At 41.7% G+C, this 21,768-nt stretch overlaps 1 protein-coding gene and 1 long non-coding RNA gene across 3 annotated transcripts; one reads left to right on the top strand and one right to left on the bottom strand.

Moving 5' to 3' along the window:
- Positions 1-417: 417 nt before the first annotated feature.
- Positions 418-21,452, top strand: CLBA1 (clathrin binding box of aftiphilin containing 1). 2 transcript variants are annotated; one of them, XM_083737579.1, is made up of 6 exons: positions 418-467; positions 5,538-6,242; positions 8,232-8,380; positions 12,074-12,203; positions 15,706-15,816; positions 18,845-21,452. In XM_083737579.1, exons 2-6 carry the CDS (start codon positions 5,766-5,768, stop codon positions 19,010-19,012), a joined length of 1,035 nt encoding a protein of 344 aa, XP_083593705.1. In that variant the 5' UTR covers positions 418-467; positions 5,538-5,765; the 3' UTR covers positions 19,013-21,452. The 2 variants fall into 2 exon arrangements, with proteins under 2 accessions (XP_083593705.1, XP_083593704.1); XM_083737578.1 differs by lacking the exon at positions 418-467 and adding an exon at positions 521-678.
- On the bottom strand, positions 15,110-18,830 carry LOC310844762. Its single transcript, XR_014564308.1, has 2 exons — positions 16,691-18,830; positions 15,110-15,621 (listed from the first exon to the last, which is right to left on the bottom strand). It is a non-coding gene; the product is annotated as an uncharacterized lncRNA (long non-coding RNA).
- Positions 21,453-21,768: the final 316 nt, after the last annotated feature.

Genomic DNA, 21,768 nt, shown 5'->3' with positions numbered 1-21,768 from the left:
CGGCTACCCTTCCCACACAGCACCACCTTAGGCCACGCCCCGCGTGCGTGCGTCGTCTGTGCGCGCTTCTTTGCATTCCCCGCCTCCGCGCTGTGCCGAGCTGAAGCTCCACCCTCCCCTCTCCGTCAGTCGAACCCCGGCCAATCGGGTCTGCCTCTCTGACGCGCAGGCCGGCACCTGCGTCCCGCCCCCCGCGGGTTCCATCCTCCCTAACAACACCTCAGGCCACGCCCCCGCGTGCCTGCGTGCTGTGTTTGTGTATTTGTCGGCTTCCTATGCCCCGCGCCCGCAGAACGCGCTGTGCCAAGCTCAAGCTCCGCCCCCCGTCTGGCGAACCCAGCCAATCGGGTCCGCCTCTCTGACGCGCGCAGGCCGGCACCTGCGTCCTGCCCCGCCCCCCCGCCTCTTTCCCAGGAGCTGTCAAAGAGCCGTTGTCGGCTGAGGGAGGAAGGTGCGAGGTGGAGCAGGTAAGCGACCCCCCTCCTCCTCAACGCGCGCGCTCTCTCCGTTTTTCGTCACTGGCCTCCCTAACGGTCACTCACTTGGCTCCCTATTCCCTCACGGCGCGGGCCTTCTGGGGCTCAGCCACCGCCTCCTTCTCCTCAGGCCGAGGTGCTCGAGCTCCCTTCCGGCGAGCAGGGGGCGAAAGGGAAGGTGGAGGAGGTGGGCAGACAGCAGGTAGGCAGCCTAAATAACCGCTGTTCAGCAGGCAGTGCAGATTTTAAGGCTTCCCAATGATAACGCCGCATTGTTCTTGTCACTGTTCTTGTAAAACTTAACTGGTTTTTAAAATGTTATTCCTCAAATTAAGTGTTATTTTGTTCTGCCTCTCAGAATTTAAAAGCGTGCCTATGAATTCTTTAATTCTCTTTATAAAAAATAAAAAAATTGCCATATACAAAAGCCTTCGGTTTCAAAATATAGGTGCCCCTTAAAGCTGAATGGTTTGTTAATACTTCATAGGATTGCCAGAGTTGGGGGTCATCTAGTCCAATCCCTGCTTGCCCACGGTGCGGGCTTGAACCCAGGGCCCTGAGATGAAGAGTCTCGTGCTCTACCTAGCTGAGCCTACTTGCTATAAGATATTTCTTCTGAGCTGCCTTTCAGGATGTAAAAGCGCCCCTGAGGAGGTTTGCCACTGTGAAGTTGAACATATAGTGGTACCTCTGGTTAAGTACTTAATTTGTTCCGGAGGTCCGTTCTTAACCTGAAACTATTCTTAACCTGAAGCACCACTTTAGCTAATGGGGCCTCCCGCCGCCGTGCGATTTCTGTTCTCATCCTGAGGTAAAGTTCTTAACCCGATGTACTCTTTCTGGGTTAGTGGAGTCTGTAACCTGAAGTGCATGTAACCCGAGGTACCACTGTAAACCCATGTACAAACCATTAAGTTTTAAAATGGAGAGCTAGAAACACGCCCCCCCTTGAACTGAACAAAGCAAGTTAATCTGCCAGAGTTCCATCAGGGGGAAAGGTGGGGTGTAAATAAATGTATAAAAATAATCCAAAGCTCAGTGGTTAATTTAAAAAAAAACAACCCCAGATGAAAATGGAAATTGTTTCTTGTATTTTTTAAAATGATTTAATGAAAGTGTGGGTGCCTGAGCAGTATACAGTTGGCATATATAAAAGTTTAGCATCACATTAAAATATATCTTATTTATCTATCTTTCAGTGATGGGGAACCTGTTGGACTCCAACTTCCATCATTCCTGATCATTGGCTACACTATTTGGGGCTTATGGGAGCTGAAGTCCAACAACATCTGGAGGGCCATGGGTTCCCCACCCCTGATTTATAGTGTTTTTCCTAAGTGTTTCAGGTCACTTTGCATATATTGTCTTGACAGTTCTCACTGAAAAAGTGTGAGGTAGAATGGTGTTGTTGTTAAACTCTGCTGCAGACAGTAGCTTGAAGCTGAGGAGAGCAGCACCAGCCTAATTCTGTAGCATGTCCTACTTTCTTCATCAGACCTCTGCCTCAGTGAATGTGTACAGGTTTATCACCCAAAGAACATTACTTTTTTTTTAAACTTGTTCAGATATGTGTCAAAATGGATCATTAATAAGACTTGATCTATTTAACAAGTACCTTTTCACTAGGGAAATGTGTCATGATGAACAGTTATTGCATGTCCTAATAACTGATCTCAAAACAGTGTGCAGGTTTGTTTATTTATTTACAATAGCTTCTAAAAGGTTTTTAAAAACCTCTAGCAAATGTTAGTACTCAAAAATTACAAGGTTGCTGCCTTAGAGAGCTTATCATTGGGGGGGGGGGAATGGACAGCTCATTTTTGCAACTGCTATGTATCAGATCTTTCTGTACTTCAAACAGATAAATCCCCATTATATAAATGAATTTTTAAAAATGCTTTCCACATGTTCTCTCTGACATTTGATGGCTTGCTTAGAAAGTTATCTATCCTAACATCCCATTCCCATGCTTCAATTATTCAACCACTGGCTTCTTTAAAACTTTTAAACTCATTACAACACGGTGAAGAAGTTAACAGAAGTTAAGAGTACAGATACTGTATTTACTTGAGTCTAATGCACCATCTACGGTAATCTAATGCACAGCTCAGTTTTCAGAACCTTGAAACCAAAATAGTATTTGCTGGTGAATGTAAATGTGCTATCAAATCTAATGTGCACCTTAATTTTTGCAACCAAAAAAGGTGAGCGTTAGATTTGAGTAAATACTGTATGGTAATTCAATATGTATCATTTTCTCAGTTCATCTCCTAGTGTAAAACTGAGGTGACAACGATGGTGTGTGATGCCAAATGAGACTGGGAGTGGGAGCTTTTAAAAAAAGCAACTCAAAGTAACAACTTCACTAGAAATTGAAACTAGAGGTGGCCTTCCTAGAGCAGCCTCAGGCCTAATTTGTGCAGATAGACTCTGGTGAAGAAGAGAAAAGGGGTGTGTGGGCAGGGAGGAGTGGGAGAGGAGAAATGGGGGTGGCAGAGAGAGAGAGATAGCCCCACTCAAAGACAACCCCAAGGAAATCCATGTTTTGACTGGAAAATAATTCCCCATATGTAATTTAATATGTACCGTATGGTGAGAATCTGCCCCAAGAATGCATGCAGCTGTTGGGACTGGCAGTGAAAGTTGTCTTTTAGTGGTTTTTGATACAGCTCTGTGCATGCAGGATGCCCTATTTTATTTAATCTGCTGTTAGCACCTCCAAATATAAATGCCAGAAAAAGTCTTGCCTCAAAATGTAATGTGTTGCTTCCTGCAGTTAAAGGCAACAAACAGGAATGTTTAACACCTAGGTTGGAAACAATCTTTCAAATTCCTAGGAGTCTGCATACATTCATTGTTAACAAGCTGGTTGACTATGCCTATTAATTTCCAGCCTTGTGCACTAAACTCTATGAACCCTCAAATCTCCCTTTAAGTTAGTTCATCTAGCCTTACAGTGCTAGTCTACTCCTCACTGGCAAAGGCTCTCCACGGTTTTGCAGAGAGTTCTTCCACAAGCTTGATTCCTGAAATTAGAGCTGAGCAACAATGGCCTTCTAAAATCTGTACCCTATTCATGGGTGGTGAAATGGGGTTGAGGGGATGGGGGAATAATTTTGCTGAATATTCAAGGACAGAAGAGAACTTCTCCAACAGTTAGTAGTGACATGACTTTTTTTTCTTTTTACCTAAGGTTCTTTTTGGTACTGCTGCCAGGAGCAACTGTGTCGGCAGCCAGGCAACCATTTTGCATTCTCCACTGATCCCAAGATCAAGTGTCATTGTAGGGCATTCTGGAAGGAAAATGGTGGAGAATATTTGGCAAAATGGCCCTCTGTTCTTTTTCTTCAGCCCCCCCCCCCTCCCCGGCAAAAAATAAAAGATTCTCAGATTTTCTGAGAGAAAATTTCAGCTCAGCTCTACTGGAAATACTTCTCTTGCAAAAGGTTGTTAGCCTTGATCTCCGGCATCACCAATTATAAATAGGTGCTGCAACACTGAGCTCCTCCCCACAATTTTCTGAAATCAGAGGTGACTTGGAAGCTTGAATTGTGTTAGCCATTTAAGCTGATTCTATAGGTTAGCATCTCATTCCCTCCATTTCTCATTCTGTCAGCAACAGGACAATAGTGATATCTACAGTAGACCAAAAATACAGTGATAAGCCTGCACAGATTGGCATCAAATTATCCCATAGATTCCACTACAAATTATTCAGGGTACGGCTGGGAAAAGGTGACATCATCTTCTAATAATAATGTCTGCTTGCTCTATCAGTGGAGAAAGGGGAGAAGTCACCTACTTGCAACTTGTGGTAACTTCTTTCTGAATTATGAGTTGTAAATATCGGTCTCAGAAACAAGAATAGTTTCACCAACAAGAGAAAAAAAACCCTAGTTCCACAGTGAGACAACCTAACTCCACAGTATAGCTGAATGCTCTTATTCATGCAAAGAGAACATAATGGCCCCCAGCATATTGCTTCTTGGGTTGGGAGTGGGGGGGGGGGTCTTTCCCCAACATTTATTTCATTTTGGTTTGTGTAGTTGCAGACTGTGTGAAAATACAAAGAGGAACAAAAACCCCCAAAGCATTGACATTAAAAAACACATCTGCCAAAGAGTATGCTGCTAGTTCTGCAGATTTCAATCACCTTATTTTATCACTTGTTAGCCTAGAATTATATTTTTAAACACCAAGCAGTTCCCCTGTTGGGTGCACCTTACTCAACAATGTTTCCCAACTTGTTAGATGGGTTTTATTTGAGGAAGGCTAGCTTTTAAGGAGCGTAAGGCTGTAGAGAATCTGTTTTACAAGGTTTATTTAGTGAGATGGGAATATCTTTAGGCAGGAAAATAGCCTATTGTGCTGTGGCTTGGGGTCCAATCCTGTATACACTTATCTGAAGTAAATCCCACTGAGTATGGGGGGGGGGCTTATTTCTGAGTAAACATGTATAGGTTTGCCCTGTGCATCTTTCCCATGCAGGTTTCTTAAGCTAGTTTAAAATATCTTTAGGAGCATATGATAAAGGTTTTTTACTTGAATAATGAAAAATTATTGAAGGCAGGTGTATTTTTCGTTCAAACATATCAGTTTTATAACATGTTCTAACAATTGTTTCTCCCCCTCCTCCCAAAAATCCAGGAAATTATAGTTTAAGGTGCTCACAGTTATGTTAGAGATTCTTATCTCCCTCCACTACATTTCCAGTGTTTCCTGCAGACATGGAAATATGATTAAGCCCCTTCGGATTTGTAGTGTTCATAGGTGGCTCAGTGAATCACATGGTACAAAGTGTGTTGAAAGACCTCAGTTTTGAAAGCAGCTCACCATGTCACACAAGAGGCTATTGGAGAAACACAAATCCCAGTCGCTGTAGGTAAAAATTCAACCGGGCTAATCTTTTTGTTATGTTTCTGTTCTTGCAAGAATTCACTGCATTGCATTGGAATGTATTTGTCCAAGCATGAACGTTTTTCTTGCCTAATCGTTTATCTTTTGTAAGCCTTACACACAGCATTATCAGAAAGGTCTTTATTTATAACCCTTTTTTTGCAGCCTGAAATCTGGATTGAGAAGCAAGTTAAGACTGAAAAACAAGCACTGCATTGATGACTTAGGGAGACCTTGAAGTACGCACTGTTTTGCTAAGCTACATTTTTGCAAGCTATTCAAGGCACAATGAAGTACCCATTATGTTTTTGAAACATTAACAGTTTTGTCTTTTGCTATCAGCCATGTTTTTTTTTTGATGTTCATGAATTTTATTGTTGTGATAACAGAAAAATGCAAGACCAGAATTTAGTGGAAATACATAGTAGTGCGGAAGTTTCAAGCCAGTCAATTTTGAAACCTCTGTCAACAGAGACGGGTGCCACCTCTCTCAGTGAAAACAGCAGTGGAACTTATGTACGTTGTCTAAACCAAAATGGAAATTTTGATGAAAGCTCAGAACTGGAAATGATTCAGAAAAGCCTTCCTGTCGAGTGTGGTGACCAAAGGGTTTATGAAGCATCGCTGGAGAGTCCTGACACCAGCTTGGTGGAATCCAGCAGTACTTGGGGTGACTTTGAAGGTTTCAGTGAGGTCAAGCAGGAAAATTTAAGCAACACCTTGGAGTCTTTGGAGAAGCCAAATGGAAAACAAACTTACACAAATGATGTGGATGTCAGTGACAGCTGCCTCACTACCTCATGCAGACAGTTTTTTTCCAAAACAACTGGACACAACAGAAAAGAAACATTTGCTAACACTTCAGTGAAGGTATGTTTTAATAAGTTAAGAATGATCCACCTCCTCTTCAGAGTCCTGTTCTCTCCTGTCTAAGAATGCTATACATTTTGTTAGTTTCCATGGTGTCACCTTTAAATATTTGGCAACACGGAACTAAAACACATTGCTTCATTAAATGCAGTAAGGAACTGATGGCAACATCAATTCACTTCCTTTTTTTATTTTGCTGTATGGTAAACATAGCACAACTGAATATAATAAAGGTAGAAATATATTTTAAACAGATGCATTCTTCAAATGGCTCCCTTTTCCTGTTTTGTTGCTACCATCTCCCATTGCAAGCATTATGTGTCTGTGCAACAATCAGTTTTGGTCTGTAGAATTTTGCATTCTTGGTCTAACTGTGAATGAAACTTGTGAAATTGACTCTTGCTTAGTATTTTGTTGCAACTCAAAATGTTAAGAACTTTTAAATATTAAATAGATCTTCATATAATGGAAACCATTTTGATATTCAACAAAACTACCATTCCCTCCATTTTTTATGCTGAAGCTGTTACGTAGCTAAAAGAACACCATCACAATACAAGTGCAATATACCAGCAGGCTTGGGAAAGCCCAAAGGTTTGCAGAAGTGCCAATAAACGAAAATGTATGGGCAGGAAAGGCCTAAGTCAGGGGAAAACCCCCAAAATGGCCCAGTGAAAACTGAGCTTGCTCAGTGGCCATGAAAAGCTAACAGACTGGAGGTGGAATGGAGAATTCTAGAATAAGACATAGCTGGCATCCTGAACAGCAGTACTCTGTTTGTTGCAGCTCCCATTTGTGATTACCTAATCCTTAGTCACACAGGTACCCTTTTAAGAAGAATAAGGCACTGTGTGAATTCCAATGAGCTTACTTACATGAGTAAGAGTCATGCAAGTGAGTAAGGAGCACATACCTTCAGCTGTCACACATTTTTCCCTTGTGACATTACAACTGCTGTTATAAGTAGACTTCTGTTGAATAGTCCTTGGTTTTAATATTTACTGTTCATTTGGCAACCTCCCCCGCCAATTCTCTCCTTGCCTATGATTGCTGTTCGGTTTTGTTTCCTTGGTGGCAGCTGCTTCTGCTTCCTGGAGCACTTTTGCTTCTCCATTACCCATATAGCCCTCTAACTTACTTGCCCACTGGCTGTTTAATCTTATTGATTGTGGTGGCCTCTGGGATTTTTGTTTGGGCAACCATTATATCATCCCATTGGATGTAGAGTCATCAGTGAATTAAATGACAGTGTGTTAACACCCAATACCGATACATTTCAAATGAGATATTTATAGCTTCCCCTCCTCTAATTGTCATTCCAACACATTTTTCCTCCTTTGTATTGTCTATTATTAAAGAATCAAAATAATAAAATGGCAGTGATTAATTGAGTACATAGACATGTTGATTTAAAAAAATCACCATAGATGTCTGTACAAAAGATGGGGGACCTCCAAGATGGTGCAATGAGTTGAGGATGTTGTGCACAGAGGTGATAACTAGATAAGACTGAAACTTCTTAAGTTTTTCTACAGCATTGTAAGAATGACTGTAAGACCCGAATAGTTACACAGAGGTGGGTGCCTCCAGTCTTGCATGGGTTTGTTCAGTACATTAGAGTTGGGGTAGCCTGTGTGGTGCTTCCAACACTAGTAAACTTATGAAATGGAAACTTTTCCACAAAAAAGTTAAGCACTAAAACAAAAACAATTTCTTTTTTTTGGAAACCCCTCCCATATCACTGGAGCCTAACAACATCTGGAAGGCACTACACTGGCTACCCTCTAATAGAGTATCACAGTATTTTCCCTATCCTGGGCCTGGGGTTGTGTAGTGTTGAGTTGTCCAAGTGTATCTGAAATCCTCTTATGACTTAGCTCTCTGGTAGGAAGTAAGGAGGAATATTTCAGAGCATGCAGGAAATTATGCTGTATGTCATTGTATAAAACAGCAAAGCATCGGCCTCAATCATTATCTTGCTTTCTCCAGGCTGTCCTCAGCTCTGAAGATATTATTAAACTGAGTTTTCCAGAAGTTGCTGTACCACAGTTCTTGGAGAAAATTAGCAGCTTGGATCAAGTACTTTATACAAAAACAGAAGACACAAACATTCCTGAATGTACAACGAAACAACTTTGGTAACTGTTTAATAATTGTTCTTGTATCTAGTGCGAGGATTTGGGCTGTGCTGGTATCTGGAAGGCAGAAAGGCTTCCGAAGTTGCTGGAAAATGTGGTGATGGTACAAGAATATACCATAAATTTAGAACTTTGGTAGCTTGGAATAGTGGGAGTTCATTTGATAAAACAGGATTCCTGTTGACTGCCTCATTGCTTCCTATTCCTACATGTCTTATTTTGGTTTTGGCAGTAACAGCTCCCTACCCACTGTGTTGATTCTCCCTAATGCCTCGAGAGAGCAACTTCTGTGGGATTCTTTCAGTTTTAATGTTAGAATAACTTACATATGTACCATTTATTGAATCAATATAATTTCAGCATAATCATTTATTTGCAAAATACACAATAATGCATGCAAAGATAGGCTGCAGTGGATTGAGCGGACAAGACCAATAGTCTTGTCCCCTCCACCCCATTCACCACTTTCACGCTCCTTTCCTTGAAGTGTAGTAATCTTAAAGTCTCCTATACTTTGACTAACCATACTGATCATGGGACTAAAATACATCATCCAAAAGCTGACAATCAGTAAGTGGAATAGAAATTCAATTTACTGAATTCATCTGCATACATTTTAGCTGCAAAGTAGAATGAGTAATGGTTCCTGTGCTACTGTAGCTGCTTAGATTCCTGTGGTTCTATAATCAGTGGCTCAGCTGGACAACTGAATCAATTGCCTTCAGTCAAATCCTGGGAGTTGAGCATTGGGGATGGACTTGGAACTATATTGTGCCTTGACATTTGCTTTGGATTATTTTAAGATGTCTGGAGTGTCTCATTTGGTATTTGTTTTGTGGGATTGCAGGTTGGATGTTATAGTTTCATCTTTTTAGCAGACTGTTTTTTAATTCATGCTTTGCACTGATTTGAACGTCAGAACTTCTAGAACTGCAGGATATAATTTAAAAAATAAATAAATCTGAGTTCAGATTCCAGTTCAGTAGTATACTCTGCTTTAGAGAGTCACTAATACTCTCCAATTTCCTGTCTGAAAGATGAGCCCTTTGGGGCCTTTGGGACAGTTAATGTTGAGATTTGGCAAACACATGCATTTACAGTACTGTACTTGATTCACGGCACTCTGAGGGAAGCAATGCTTGATAGCTGAATGTGTAAACTGACTCCATTGAAAGGATATGTTAAACTCATTCACACATGTAAGTCACCACTTGCTGCTGCAGTCATAATGATTAATTTAAAACATGTATGTGAAGCCGCCAAAAGGCATATAATTGTCAAATGGCCTTGAACAGACTATTCAGACAAATATGTGAAATCTGCTTTAGGCTAAAGAACATCTGCCTTTATTGGAACAAAATGCTACCACTTTATAGATGGAGTACAGGGCAAAGAACTGCCTAAGGTTTGCTATGGTTATTGGAAGATTAGGAATATATTATTTATTTAAGGTATTTATATACCGCTTAATTACCCAAGTGTCTAAGCAGTATACATAAAAATTATATGCTACATTATATATATATATATATATATATATATATATATATGCAGGTTTTGGTGTCCTCGGGTGTCTTCCCGTGTAAAAGTTGGGGTGTCTAGGCGACGTTTCGACGAGGTCTCACTCGTCATCTTCAGGCTGGTGCTTTCGGCTTCTTGTTACTGGAACAGAGCGGGATCTCAATGTTTGAGTTCCTATAAATACTGTAGAGGGGGTGTGGTGTCTAGCCTCCAATGTTCTGGGCAGAGAGGAAGTTCCCAGGCTAGTGTGCCTTTTCTTCTTTTGTTCCTTAATTACTTGAGAGATACCTTGAGTGATTTCTTGAGTGATATCCTGAGTACCACTTAGGTGGGTCATTAGGTGTGGATTAGTTGCTAAAGTCTTTGTGTCTTGACCTCTTGAACTTTGTGAAGAGTTTTCCTGAGAAGATGGCTGTATTGCACTTAGTTGTGCTTTGGCTTGGCTTCGTGTATAGGGGCGAGCTGTGGTTTTGTGGCTTGTGTCAGCCAGATCTGTGTAGGGATTGCAGGGGGGTGCAGCATCCGGATACAAATACAATTCACTATGGAAATAGAAGCCAACAACCAACTTCCCTTCCTTGACGTCCTAATCTACAAAAAACCTGATGGCTCCCTAGGACACACTATCTACCAGAAAAAAACACACACCAACCGCTACTTACATGCACAATCACACCACCACCCTGCACAAATAAACTCCGTAGCCAAGACTCTCATCTCCAGAACCAAACGCCTGGCTGACAAAGACCACTTGACAACTGAGTTACAGAATCTCTCAAATGTGTTAATTGCCAATGGATACCAGCAAAACAGGATTACGAAGCTAATCCAAAAGGAAACACCCCCCAAAAACCAAGACACAGAAGAAAACAATGGCATGGCCCTCCTTCCTTATATCAAGGGCACTACAGATAAAATTAGCAAAATCCTCCATAAACACAATATCAAAACAGCCTTTTGCACCAACCAAAAAATAGCCAATATCCTCAGAAACCCCAAGGATAAAATCCAGTTGGAAAACCAAGGGATCTATGAAATACCCTGCAAAGTCTGCCCAGCCACGTACATTGGACAAACAAACAGACGAATAAATGCACGTATCGCAGAACACAAGAATGCCGTCAAAAAAGAAGAAAAAACTTCCTCTCTTTTCCAACACATGAAAGAAACAGGACACGAAATTAATTTTGCAGATTCCAAATTGCTCTTTAACACGGAACATCACCACAAGAGAATAATCATGGAAGCCATCGAGATAGAGAAACACCCTCACAACATGAACAAGCGTGACGACACATCCCGCTTGCCAGACATCTGGAAATTAGCCCTCCCCACAAAAACTGACACCAGATCCAGAGGCACACAGAACGCCAACACCAATCAACCACACCAGACCCAAACCCAGACCCTCTCCACAGATGAATTACTGACACCATCCAGTAGCCAATCCATGGTGGCACCTCCGGATGCTGCACCCCCCTGCAATCCCTACACAGATCTGGCTGACACAAGCCACAAAACCACAGCTCGCCCCTATACACGAAGCCAAGCCAAAGCACAACTAAGTGCAATACAGCCATCTTCTCAGGAAAACTCTTCACAAAGTTCAAGAGGTCAAGACACAAAGACTTTAGCAACTAATCCACACCTAATGACCCACCTAAGTGGTACTCAGGATATCACTCAAGAAATCACTCAAGGTATCTCTCAAGTAATTAAGGAACAAAAGAAGAAAAGGCACACTAGCCTGGGAACTTCCTCTCTGCCCAGAACATTGGAGGCTAGACACCACACCCCCTCTACAGTATTTATAGGAACTCAAACATTGAGATCCCGCTCTGTTCCAGTAACAAGAAGCCGAAAGCACCAGCCTGAAGATGACGAGTGAGACCTCGTCGAAACGTCGCCTAGACACCCCAACTTTTACACGGGAAGACACCCGAGGACACCAAAACCTGCATATATATATATATATATATATATATATATATATATATATATCAGAGTACATATGTGCCATCTATTCCATCCTTCTGATACATTGACAAAGGTTTAGCTTGTCCTCTTCAGCTGTACTTGAACTGCTTTTGAATTGTAAGCAGAAAACATGGTTTTCTATGAGGTATGTGTTTTGTTATTTTGGATTAATCTGAATTGCATTTCCTTTTAAAGCACTGACTCTGGGAACTTATGGAAAACTCTTACTCAATCCACTAACCCTTCCAGTTTAAGACGTCCTTGGAACAAATCTCATTACCACGAAAACCTTCTAGCTGTGCTTGGAATAGATGCTCATCAAAAGGTACCCTTCTGAAATATTTTCTAGAATACCATGACATTTTGTTTTTAAGATTAACAGATATTATGGTCTTAAGGTTGCCATAGAAAACAAAAATAGCATTTCCCAAACTTGGGAATCTACAAATTTTGGTTTTCCTTATTTGCCATGATTTGTGTTTGCAACTGATTCCCTCTCCTCCCTTCGTGTGTACCAGTGGATGGAGAAGTTAAGGTATCTTGTCTCTCAGAGTCAGTCCACCCATAAGCAGGGTGAGGCCATTTCTTCAGGGCAGCAAGGTCTGGAGAGCTGAGAGGGGCAGCAGATTCACCCCCTGCTACCCATCCAGATTTGGATCAGGGTGCCACTCACCTAGCTCCCTCCCATCCTGAGTAAAACATTCATTAAACAAAGCACATCTATGCCTTTAAGACCAGGTCCTTGTTTGCAACCAATCAGAGAACCCCCAGCAACTCTCAGAATCCCTGATGAGCCTTTTGCAATGGCTTCTTGATATTGTACCACTCTATATGTATATGGGGTCCTTAACAAATGATGATTCACAGGGAGATGCCATTTCCTAATTTGCCTCAGGTGCCTAAATGTCTTGGGTGGCCCTGCTTTCTCTCTTTGGCAGAAGTAGCACAAATCTTTCATGCTGCTTCTGCTTTCTGCAGAGCCACTGCAAAGTGTAAGATGAGCCCCACACTCCCACCCCAAGTTCTTTGCATAATTTGAGGGAGGGAGGAGTGGACACCACTGGTAATCTGGCAAGTATATTTGTGAAGCCATGTTATTAACTGTTGCTTGCTATTGAGTTACTCTACTGAAAACATTTGACTAGCTATAGAGATGATAAAAAATAATACACAATAAATATTAAGTACTGTGTGGCATAACTGGCCATTTTAAATTGCACCTTGATATTTTAACTGATAATGTTAGAAAATACCTTGACTATGTACTGTATGTTCATGATGGACTGGTTAGCAGAACTTGTATGCAAGGGTTCTAGTTGTGAGTCAGGTGTAGAGGTTTTTTGCTGATTTAAATGAGCACTGGTTCAGTCCATACAAAAGATATTGCCATGCCATGTTGGAATATCCGCTTTTCAAAATTAGAGAAATATGTTTAAAAACAAAATTTTAAAAAGCATTATACCATCTTAAGTATGCTTTAATCTGTATAAGAAGAACTTGGGTCACTTTTAATTTACTTTATTTTTCCTTTTCTGAGATGCCAGCAGTACTTATTTGGGCCTGCTCTCAGTTAAGCTGACACAAGGCCTGCATTTTTGGGGGCTCTGAACTACAGGTAATGAATGACCCCTCAGATATCTGGCCTGCTTCTTTCCCCAGCCTACTCCCTCCTCTCCCAACTTTTGCTTCTGCACGCTGCCCATTAAGCAGTCCAGTTCTCCCCCCAGTTCCTTCTCTGGGCATCTGACCCCATCTTCCATCCATGCCCATTCCACAATTCTGGCCTCTCACCATCGCTGACTGCCATAGATGAGTGACATCAGAGGTGCTCTGAATTTGTTGCTTACCCCTGCATGTTTTAAGAACAACAGAAAAGATTGTATTTGTTGCTGTTATGAAGTGTGAACTGTAAATATGAACTGCAAGGGTGGGCTGGGGGGAGGCAGTATGAAACCACCTTTTTCGTTCAGAATCTGTATTATCAGCAGTGACACTATAATTAGGGGAGGCTTTACATTTCTTCCAGAAATCATGGTGTAAGCAGTTTAGGCCCCTTGGCAAATGAAGCCAGGATCCAAAGGGCTAGATGTGGTGGACTGTGTGTTTGCTTGGGCTTTGCAGGACTTTCTCTTTCCTTTAACAGTCCATTGTGTCTTCCATCTTCTGAGATGCCACGCCTAGAGATTTGGGGGCTCTCCAAAGAGTGTACAATGTGGCATGGAGGCAACAGCTGGGAGCGGGGTGAGGAGTTGGTGAACCTCTCCATGTCAATGTACAAAAGCACATGAGGCTCTTTGGATCCTGGCACATTTGAAACATTAAACAAAGAAAGTGCTAGGCAGCTTGGTTTCTAAAATGAGGTTTCTAAAATGAGTAAATCCGTTTTTAGTGCAGGTTTTCACATATAATTTGTAGAAATTAGGCTCAATCCCAGGTCCTTTCCAAGTGCTATATATAAAAACCCCAGTAAACTTTTCATTAGTGCAGCATTTGCACTGGCTCAAACAACAGGAATGTAATGATTCCATTTCCCAAGCATCAAATGGAGAAGTGAGGAATACAAGCTAAAATGTGTCCTGTGAGGGTTTGGCCAAGAAGAGAGTCAAAGAAGTGTCCTGCTGGATCAGACCAAAGGTTCATGTAGTCCATAATTTTGTTCTTGCATTGGACAACCAGGTGCCTATGGGAAGCCCTGCTTGCAGTTCCCTTCAGCTACTATACAGGAGCATACTGCCTCAGAAAGTGATGGGGAATACAGTCATACCTTGGAGGTTGAATAGCTTAGTTCCTGAACATTTTGACTCCCGAATGTCGCAAACCCAGAAGTGACTGTTCTAGTTTGCGAACTATTTTTGGAAGCTGAACGTCTGATGGGGCTTCCGTGTCTTCCCATTGGCTGGAGGAACTTCCTGCAGCCAATTGGAAGCCACGCTTTGGCTTCTGAAGGTTTTGGAATTCAAACAGACTTCCGGAAAGGATTCCGTTCGACTTCCAAGCTAGTAGCCATGACAAATGTATCCTCCATGAATTTGTTTAATCCTTTTTTAAAGCCATTGAAGTTGGTGACCCTCGCTGCCTCTTGTAGGAGCGAATTCCAGAGCTTAACTATTCGCTGTTTGAAAAAAAAATATTTTGTTCTCCCTGAATCTTCCAACATTCAACTTCATTGGGTTCTAGTGTCCCAGTCCACTCCCTATCCACTTTCTCCACACAATGCGTAATCTGAAAATGTGCCGCCACATCTGAACATGTCTCTCTGTACTCGCCTTCTTTCTAAACTAAAGAGCTCCAAATGTAACCTTTCCACATAGGTGAGTTGCTCTATCCCTTTTATCATTCTGATTGCCCTTTTCTAAACCTTTTCCAGCTTTACAGTATCTTTTTTGGGAAATCAGAATTGTACACAGTATTCCAAGTGCACAGTGGATTTATGTAACATGGAATTCACCTTCTTTACAGTGGAGGTTTTCCCATATCTTGATGTTCTGTGTTTTCCCTGTCACCACTTTACATCCTTGGCTGTTGCTAGCAAGAGAGTGAGGATCTGCAGAGAGTGATGGTGTTATAACTTGGATAAGGTCATCTAAGCAGTACAAAGTGACAGACAGAAGTTAACTCACTTGCTGTTTTGTTTTTGTTTTGTAGCAGTCTCTGCTGCATCAGATTACTTTGGGCTCCAGGTCTGGGGGGCTTCCAATTGCATCTATTTAGTTTCAGCTTGATCCTATAGAAAAGATGTTGATCTGTAAAGAAAAAGTTAACATTCCTAAATAGGTTTGCAGAATCTGGATTACTTGTAAGCATCTCATGTGATTTCTGTTTACTAGGCTGTTCCAGAAGGCAAGAATGATATTTTGGAGACTAGCTTTAGCGAAAATGAAGATTCCAATGTTGACAAGTTCAACATTAGCACTTGTAAAGCACTAATTCAAACCAAGGTGAGAATAGAAAATAATCCTATTACTTTTATTTGTTTGTATAGTCTGTTTTGTGAACTGCAAATAAGTATCTGTAATCTTCAATGTTTCTCTTAATCCTCCTTGCAATTGGCACAAGTTCCATGCAATCAGTCACCCGCCTGTTGGTGTTTCGCTTGCCTATATTATGGTCCAAGAGTTTTCCTTAGTTCAGGACTACACATATTTCAGCTATCCCCTTCATATTCCATCCTTCTAAAGAGCCCTGGCCAGTGTATGCAGGTTGCCCTTTGTATCTTTGCAAAGCTGTATAGGATAGGTTGAGGTGAGTGACATTTCCAAAGGTATCTGGGGAACTTTATAGACTTAATGGTAATTGGAATCCACATGTGCTTATTCCAAGCCCAACACAATTCATGCTGTGCCACACTGACTGTAGTTATCCTTACTTGTTGGACCAACACATACCAAATTGCAGTGTGGTGATGCACCAAACCTAGTAGAAAGTCTAGCAAAATGCCAGGTGGAATAAATAAGTAGAGCTGCAACTAGTATGATAGAGGTCATTTTAAGAAACCTTCTAGCCCTCTGTCATCTTCCCAACTGTTCTGTTCACTTACAGCTCATGATTAGTAATATATCTTCCTGTGCCCATATACCGTGACTTTCTAATGCAACCTGCTTAGCTTTGTCTCTCAACTCTGTCTGGTTTTGCAAATTTCTGGGGATGTTCCTATATACTAACAAAACTCATTATCAGTGTGTGTAGCCAAAATGCCACCAACCATGCACAAGAGAGGAGGTGTTAGTAAGCTCCAAGGAACAATTTTTGAGAAGTGGGGGAACAGCCCAATGAGGACTGAGCATTTTGATTGGCCCTGGGATGCTGACTCACCATTGGAAGCGGGGAGGGATGAAATGGCATATCCTGCAAGAAGGCATGGCTGGCTAGAACCCTGAATCAGAGCATGCCATGCTGCATTATCTTGTTACTTGCTTTAATCTAGGTGCGACACACAGTTACCATGTTGTCTTAGGAGTGAGATGGTCTGAGCTTCAGATCATTCAGCTTTAAGTAATCAAATAGCAGAAGACAGGGGTAGTTGTACAAGTGCAACCTGACAAGATCTGTGAACTTGGCTAGGCAATTTGAGCTACCCTTTATCAGAAGTACAATGTTGTGGCTTGCTGGCCTCAGAAATGGTCCTTTGCCAACTAAAGAGGACCCATTGCTAATTTAAAAGGCATTGACAAACACCTTGGAAAAAGGGAAAGAACTGTCAGATACCAACAGTATATAGTGAAACAGCATGAAGGGAACAGGTGCCATAAGAGCTATGGATTGAGTAATTGTGTCAAACCGGTCTTTCAAGCAGCTGGTGATTCAGAGGTTTGGGTTGTACATTACTGGAAAAATATGTCACAAAGGTAGCAGTGTCAGGGCTCTTTATGACATGAGATTGAAGGAACATTGGTTGACATGAAGGAAGGCAAAATGGCATTAAAGAACAAATGTAAGGCAAAGACACTGTAAAAAACTCTGTTCTAGTTATATTTTGTGGAGGAGTTCTTCTTTTTCTTTTTCTTGAATGGTGGGTCTTGTAGCCTATTTTTCTGGTGTGTAGATGCTGCTTTGGAGGAAATCTCAAAACGTTCCCTGTTCCAATTCATATGAAACCAATACATGGGGCAGTGTCCACACCATACTACAAATATTCATATTCTGCACCCTAAAACTCTAAATTTTATGATCTGTACAATTATTCTATGTTTTCCTCCCTGTAGTTTTTGCTAGGCATAGGAAGACCTGCAAGGCCCTGAGAAATCAAACATTCCACAAATCTTGTTTACTTGTCTCTAGGCCCTGTCTATACACTTAGAAGCATCTTCATGCTAATGTGGATCAGCAGCTTTTAAAATTAAATAAATGGGAAAAAAGAAAGCTTAAATCTTCAGGAGGATGAATTCTGCACCCAGTACCACATTTTGTGGGTTCTCAGCACTCCCATGAAATTATGGCAAGCCCATAACCAGTTCTCAAATATTTTGCTGCCAGCCTCCCTCAGAACCTGGAAGTGGCAGAGGCAAGGATCACCCCAGCAGTGGTGCAGTAGTCCCCACCACAGTCCTAGCTCTGAAGTTGGGAAGAAAGTTGTGGTTTGTTTCTAAGTTGCTAGGAGAGTGTTGGTCACACAGGGCCAAGCCACCAAAAATATAAAACAAATGCTTGCCAACCCTTCCTGCTCTGGGACAGAAAAGGTGGGGCAGACTGGCCACCACTCCTGGAAGGTGCAGAAACACACACCTTCGAACAGCCACTCTTTCTGTTGGTGCTTCTTCACGAAAGGACTTGGGTGTTTCATGTCACTTCTGTAAGGTGTTCAGAGCATCTTCTGCAGTGGCACCTAACCTGGTACACTCCCCACTGGCCCTTCCCTTGCAGAAGGGCAGAGCAAGATTATTGGGCACCACTCTGCAAAGGCTCTACCCAAATTTGCATGCTTGCAGGAGTGATATGCTTGCCAGGGGAGATGAGGTGGGTGGGAGAGATGAGAACCTTGATGTTTGGCTTCACCAGCCAGAAATTGTGGTCCCCTGCATCCAACCACAAGGCAAAAACAGTGGGGAGATGAGAAAGGGGGTCACTTGGGAAATGTTTCAGATTCCAAATCTGTAGCTCCTATCCTTCTACAGATGTGAAGAACCCAGTCTGCTGAATGTTTGTCTGTGCACTGCTAGTATTTTCCCTTTCTTTTGTATAAGAGATGCTGCTTATGGACTGTGAAGCTGGCTTGCTTAACATTTGTGTCCCGTTTTCTGGAAATTTTTAGGATACCACTATTGCTAGCCAGCTACTTCTTGCATTCTTGAGACTGCCATTGTAGAAATTGTGAAAGACAAAATAAGTGAAATGTCATCTGCTTGATATACATAAGCCTGAATTAGCTGCAAAACCCTGCCATACACCTTTGGCCAACCCCAGTTTGCACCCCCATGTCATGTATGAATGGCCCTCACATTACTTTTTTCCTTTGTTTTTTTGGCACAGCTTTCTGTATCTCCTGCTCCAAAACAGAGCCATCTCTTTTCCTATAACCTTTTCTTGAAGAAGACCCCATCTGGTGGAAATATGCAATATATCACAGTTCCACAGAAGAAGAGGATTTTTACTACACGAAGCCTGAAGATGAAAATGTTCAGCAGCAATGTTTGCTAATAACCAACATATTTTTGTTGTTTTGATCATTTTTTTAAAAAAAGCTTATATTGTATTATTAATTTAAAATGAAGAGCTTCAGGAGGAAGAAAATAAAACCTTAAGCTGTGTATTTAATTTCAGTCTACCATCAGGGATGTGAGTAAACGAACTGGGTTGGTCCCTTCCAACTCTAGAATTCTATGATTTTATGTCCCTTTGCCAGGAACTGCAGGCAAATCATATTACATTTTATGGTAAACTAGCTAGAATTGAGCTGTTATAAACAAAGGATGGGTTGTGCTCTGCTAACTCAATCCTGCCATTATCTTTTAAGCATTAATGGCATTTGTCAAACTTTTTAAACTATGCCCCCAAATTAAAATGTGTGTTGTTTGTGTGCCTTTTAACCTTTGTTTCTCCAGCTCACTATTTCTGTGCTTAACTCAAGACTGTACAGGTTGTCCTAACTTCTCTCTTATTTATCCCTACTTGCAGTCCTGTGCCTCCACTAGTATAACTGGTTTATGAATTGCCTTTTGGGGGAGATGGGCAAACTTGAGTATCAGCCACACTTCTCTATATTGCTTGGTTTGCATATGAACCATCCTGTTGTGCAACTCATCAGAAGACTGTTGAACAACTGTCCTTCCCTCTTGACCCTTCTCCTTTAGGATTAGAGATAAATACATCCTTGAACGTCTATGCCAAGACAGGATACTTCTGCATGATATGAATGAACCAAAATGGGAGTCCTGAATATATTTGTTGAATGGGCCTCTAATAATAGTACTGCACCAATAACCTTTAAGGGCCTTTCAACTCCTTAAATGTTATGGCCTCTGCTAGAATTCTGCAATGTATTTTAAAAGGAGCATACACTAAAGCAGTGACTTTCAGGCTTTGATTGGTCACTCCCAACACAGTCTAGTTGGGAGTGTTTCAGAGACTGCACTCACTCTATGTGAGTTGCATAGTTGCCCTTTTTTGAGCTGAACAACTTAGAGCATATTTGGTGTGGAATTCAATTATTACACAAGTGGAACTTCCATCACCTTCCTATGCTCCCACCTGTATTCCCTATACACCCCCAAAATTTGCTCTGGGGGGGACACCTCTCCAGAGCAGATGTTAAGGAGAAGATAAGAGATAGGACCCTGCTATGGGAGCGGAAATCGTTTTGTGTGCACATCAACAGCATGATTGCATACAACCCTTAAAGTCTCCTTCACTTGCACATTGCAGAAGTAGTGTGGCTTTAATGTCAAAGGGAAAAGTTTGTATTTTGGTTTGGTATACACTGGTACCTTGGGTTAAGAACTTAATTTATTCCGGAGGTCCACTCTTAACCTGAAACTGTTCTTAACCTGAGGTACCACTTTAGCTAATGGGGCCTCCACGCTGCCAGCGCACGATTTGCGTTCTCATCCTGAGGTAAAGTTCTCAACCTGAGGTACTACCGGGTTAGCAGAGTTTGTAACCTGAAGAGTCTGTAACCCGAGGTACCACTGTACCTCTCTGAGAAACCCCCAGTGGCTTGAACAGTGCTGCACTAGAACAAAGGAGTCCAGGAACTAGGAAGTACTTCTCAAACTTCAAGAAATAGCCCTCTTTTAACCTAAATTAGATATTTTATGCCCCCACCTTGATATTACTTGTAACATTCCCCACACTTAGCTACGCTGTGTCACTCTATGCTTTATAATTTACATCCTAGCAGCACCAGTCCCACATTAGGTCAAGAGTAAATTCTTCCAGCACTGCCACTTTGGGAAGCATTGCACTTGAGAGTCTGTCTCTGACTAAAAGGCAGGGTGGGGAGCAGAGAGAGCGAGAGCAATTGCTCACCTTGCTTTTGTCCCATGCAATTATGAAACACTTTTAACATTCTGTCATGGAAAGATAAAGTTTACTTCCTTCTGTTTTATACTGAGCGTATTTTAAATTCTGAAACTGTTTTACAACCATGAAATGTTAGAAGGCCTTATTGTCATATCCACTGACATTAATTATGGGTGCTGGTCCTGAATTTTCTCTTGAAGGGTCAGGGCAAGTGATGACGGGTAAGGCTCTGTCCCAGCACTGTAGTCAATGCCGGTATGAACATAGCATAATCTACATGTAAGTGTAGCTTATAGAAAATTTTATGGGTTGTGTTCTCAGTTCTGGAATAAAACTCAGTGGGCACTATTGTCAGTTTAGGAGAAACTTTTTTGTGTATGTGTCCTTATTACTTTAATAGCAATAGGTCAAATTCAGTGTCCAGTTGCCTTTGTTTAAAGCTGCTTAACAATGAGTGGAGCAGAACATACATGAGCACCCAGTTAGCATGGCATGAGGGCCCGTAACATGACAAAGCTCAAAGTTGGAAAAATTACGCCTCTTACAGGCCAGTTGATAAAGAACAAATCTGCACTGATACGTTTTGTAACTCTGCCTTTAATAAACTATTCACAATATAGAGGTTTTGCTGTTGAATGTTTTTTTTCTAACGCTGCCCTACAAGCTATTCACTCAGATGTTTGGGTGGAATTTTAGATTACTTCAGAAACTGCCTTATGCCAGGTTAGACATACCTAACTAGCTTTCCCTGTCTATACAAGTTGGTTAGCAGCTCTCAAGAGACCCCAAAGCCTTTCCCATCACCTGCTATGTGAACCTGGAACTGACTGACCGACTCTATTATGCAATAAACGGCCCCATTCCAATTGTCTTTGTTGAGTAGTCGTTTATGACCCAGTAGTCTCCCCTCAGATTCTAGGAGTTAGGAGTTGGTT

This window comes from Podarcis gaigeae (genome assembly GCF_964106915.1).
Source record: "Podarcis gaigeae genome assembly, chromosome: 1".
NCBI classification, from domain to species: domain Eukaryota; kingdom Metazoa; phylum Chordata; class Lepidosauria; order Squamata; family Lacertidae; genus Podarcis; species Podarcis gaigeae.
The sequence above is the reverse complement of the archived record's forward strand: the minus strand, read 5'-3'. Positions and strand labels throughout refer to the sequence as shown.

Excerpts from the sequence above, each read along its gene's own strand:
- CLBA1 (XM_083737579.1), top strand. The coding sequence starts at position 5,766 with ATGCAAGACCAGAATTTAGTGGAAATACATAGTAGTGCGGAAGTTTCA. Across the intron at positions 8,381-12,073 it reads TGTACAACGAAACAACTTTG|CACTGACTCTGGGAACTTAT; the intron begins GTAACTGTTTAA and ends TTCCTTTTAAAG. Across the intron at positions 15,817-18,844 it reads AAGCACTAATTCAAACCAAG|CTTTCTGTATCTCCTGCTCC; the intron begins GTGAGAATAGAA and ends TTTTTGGCACAG.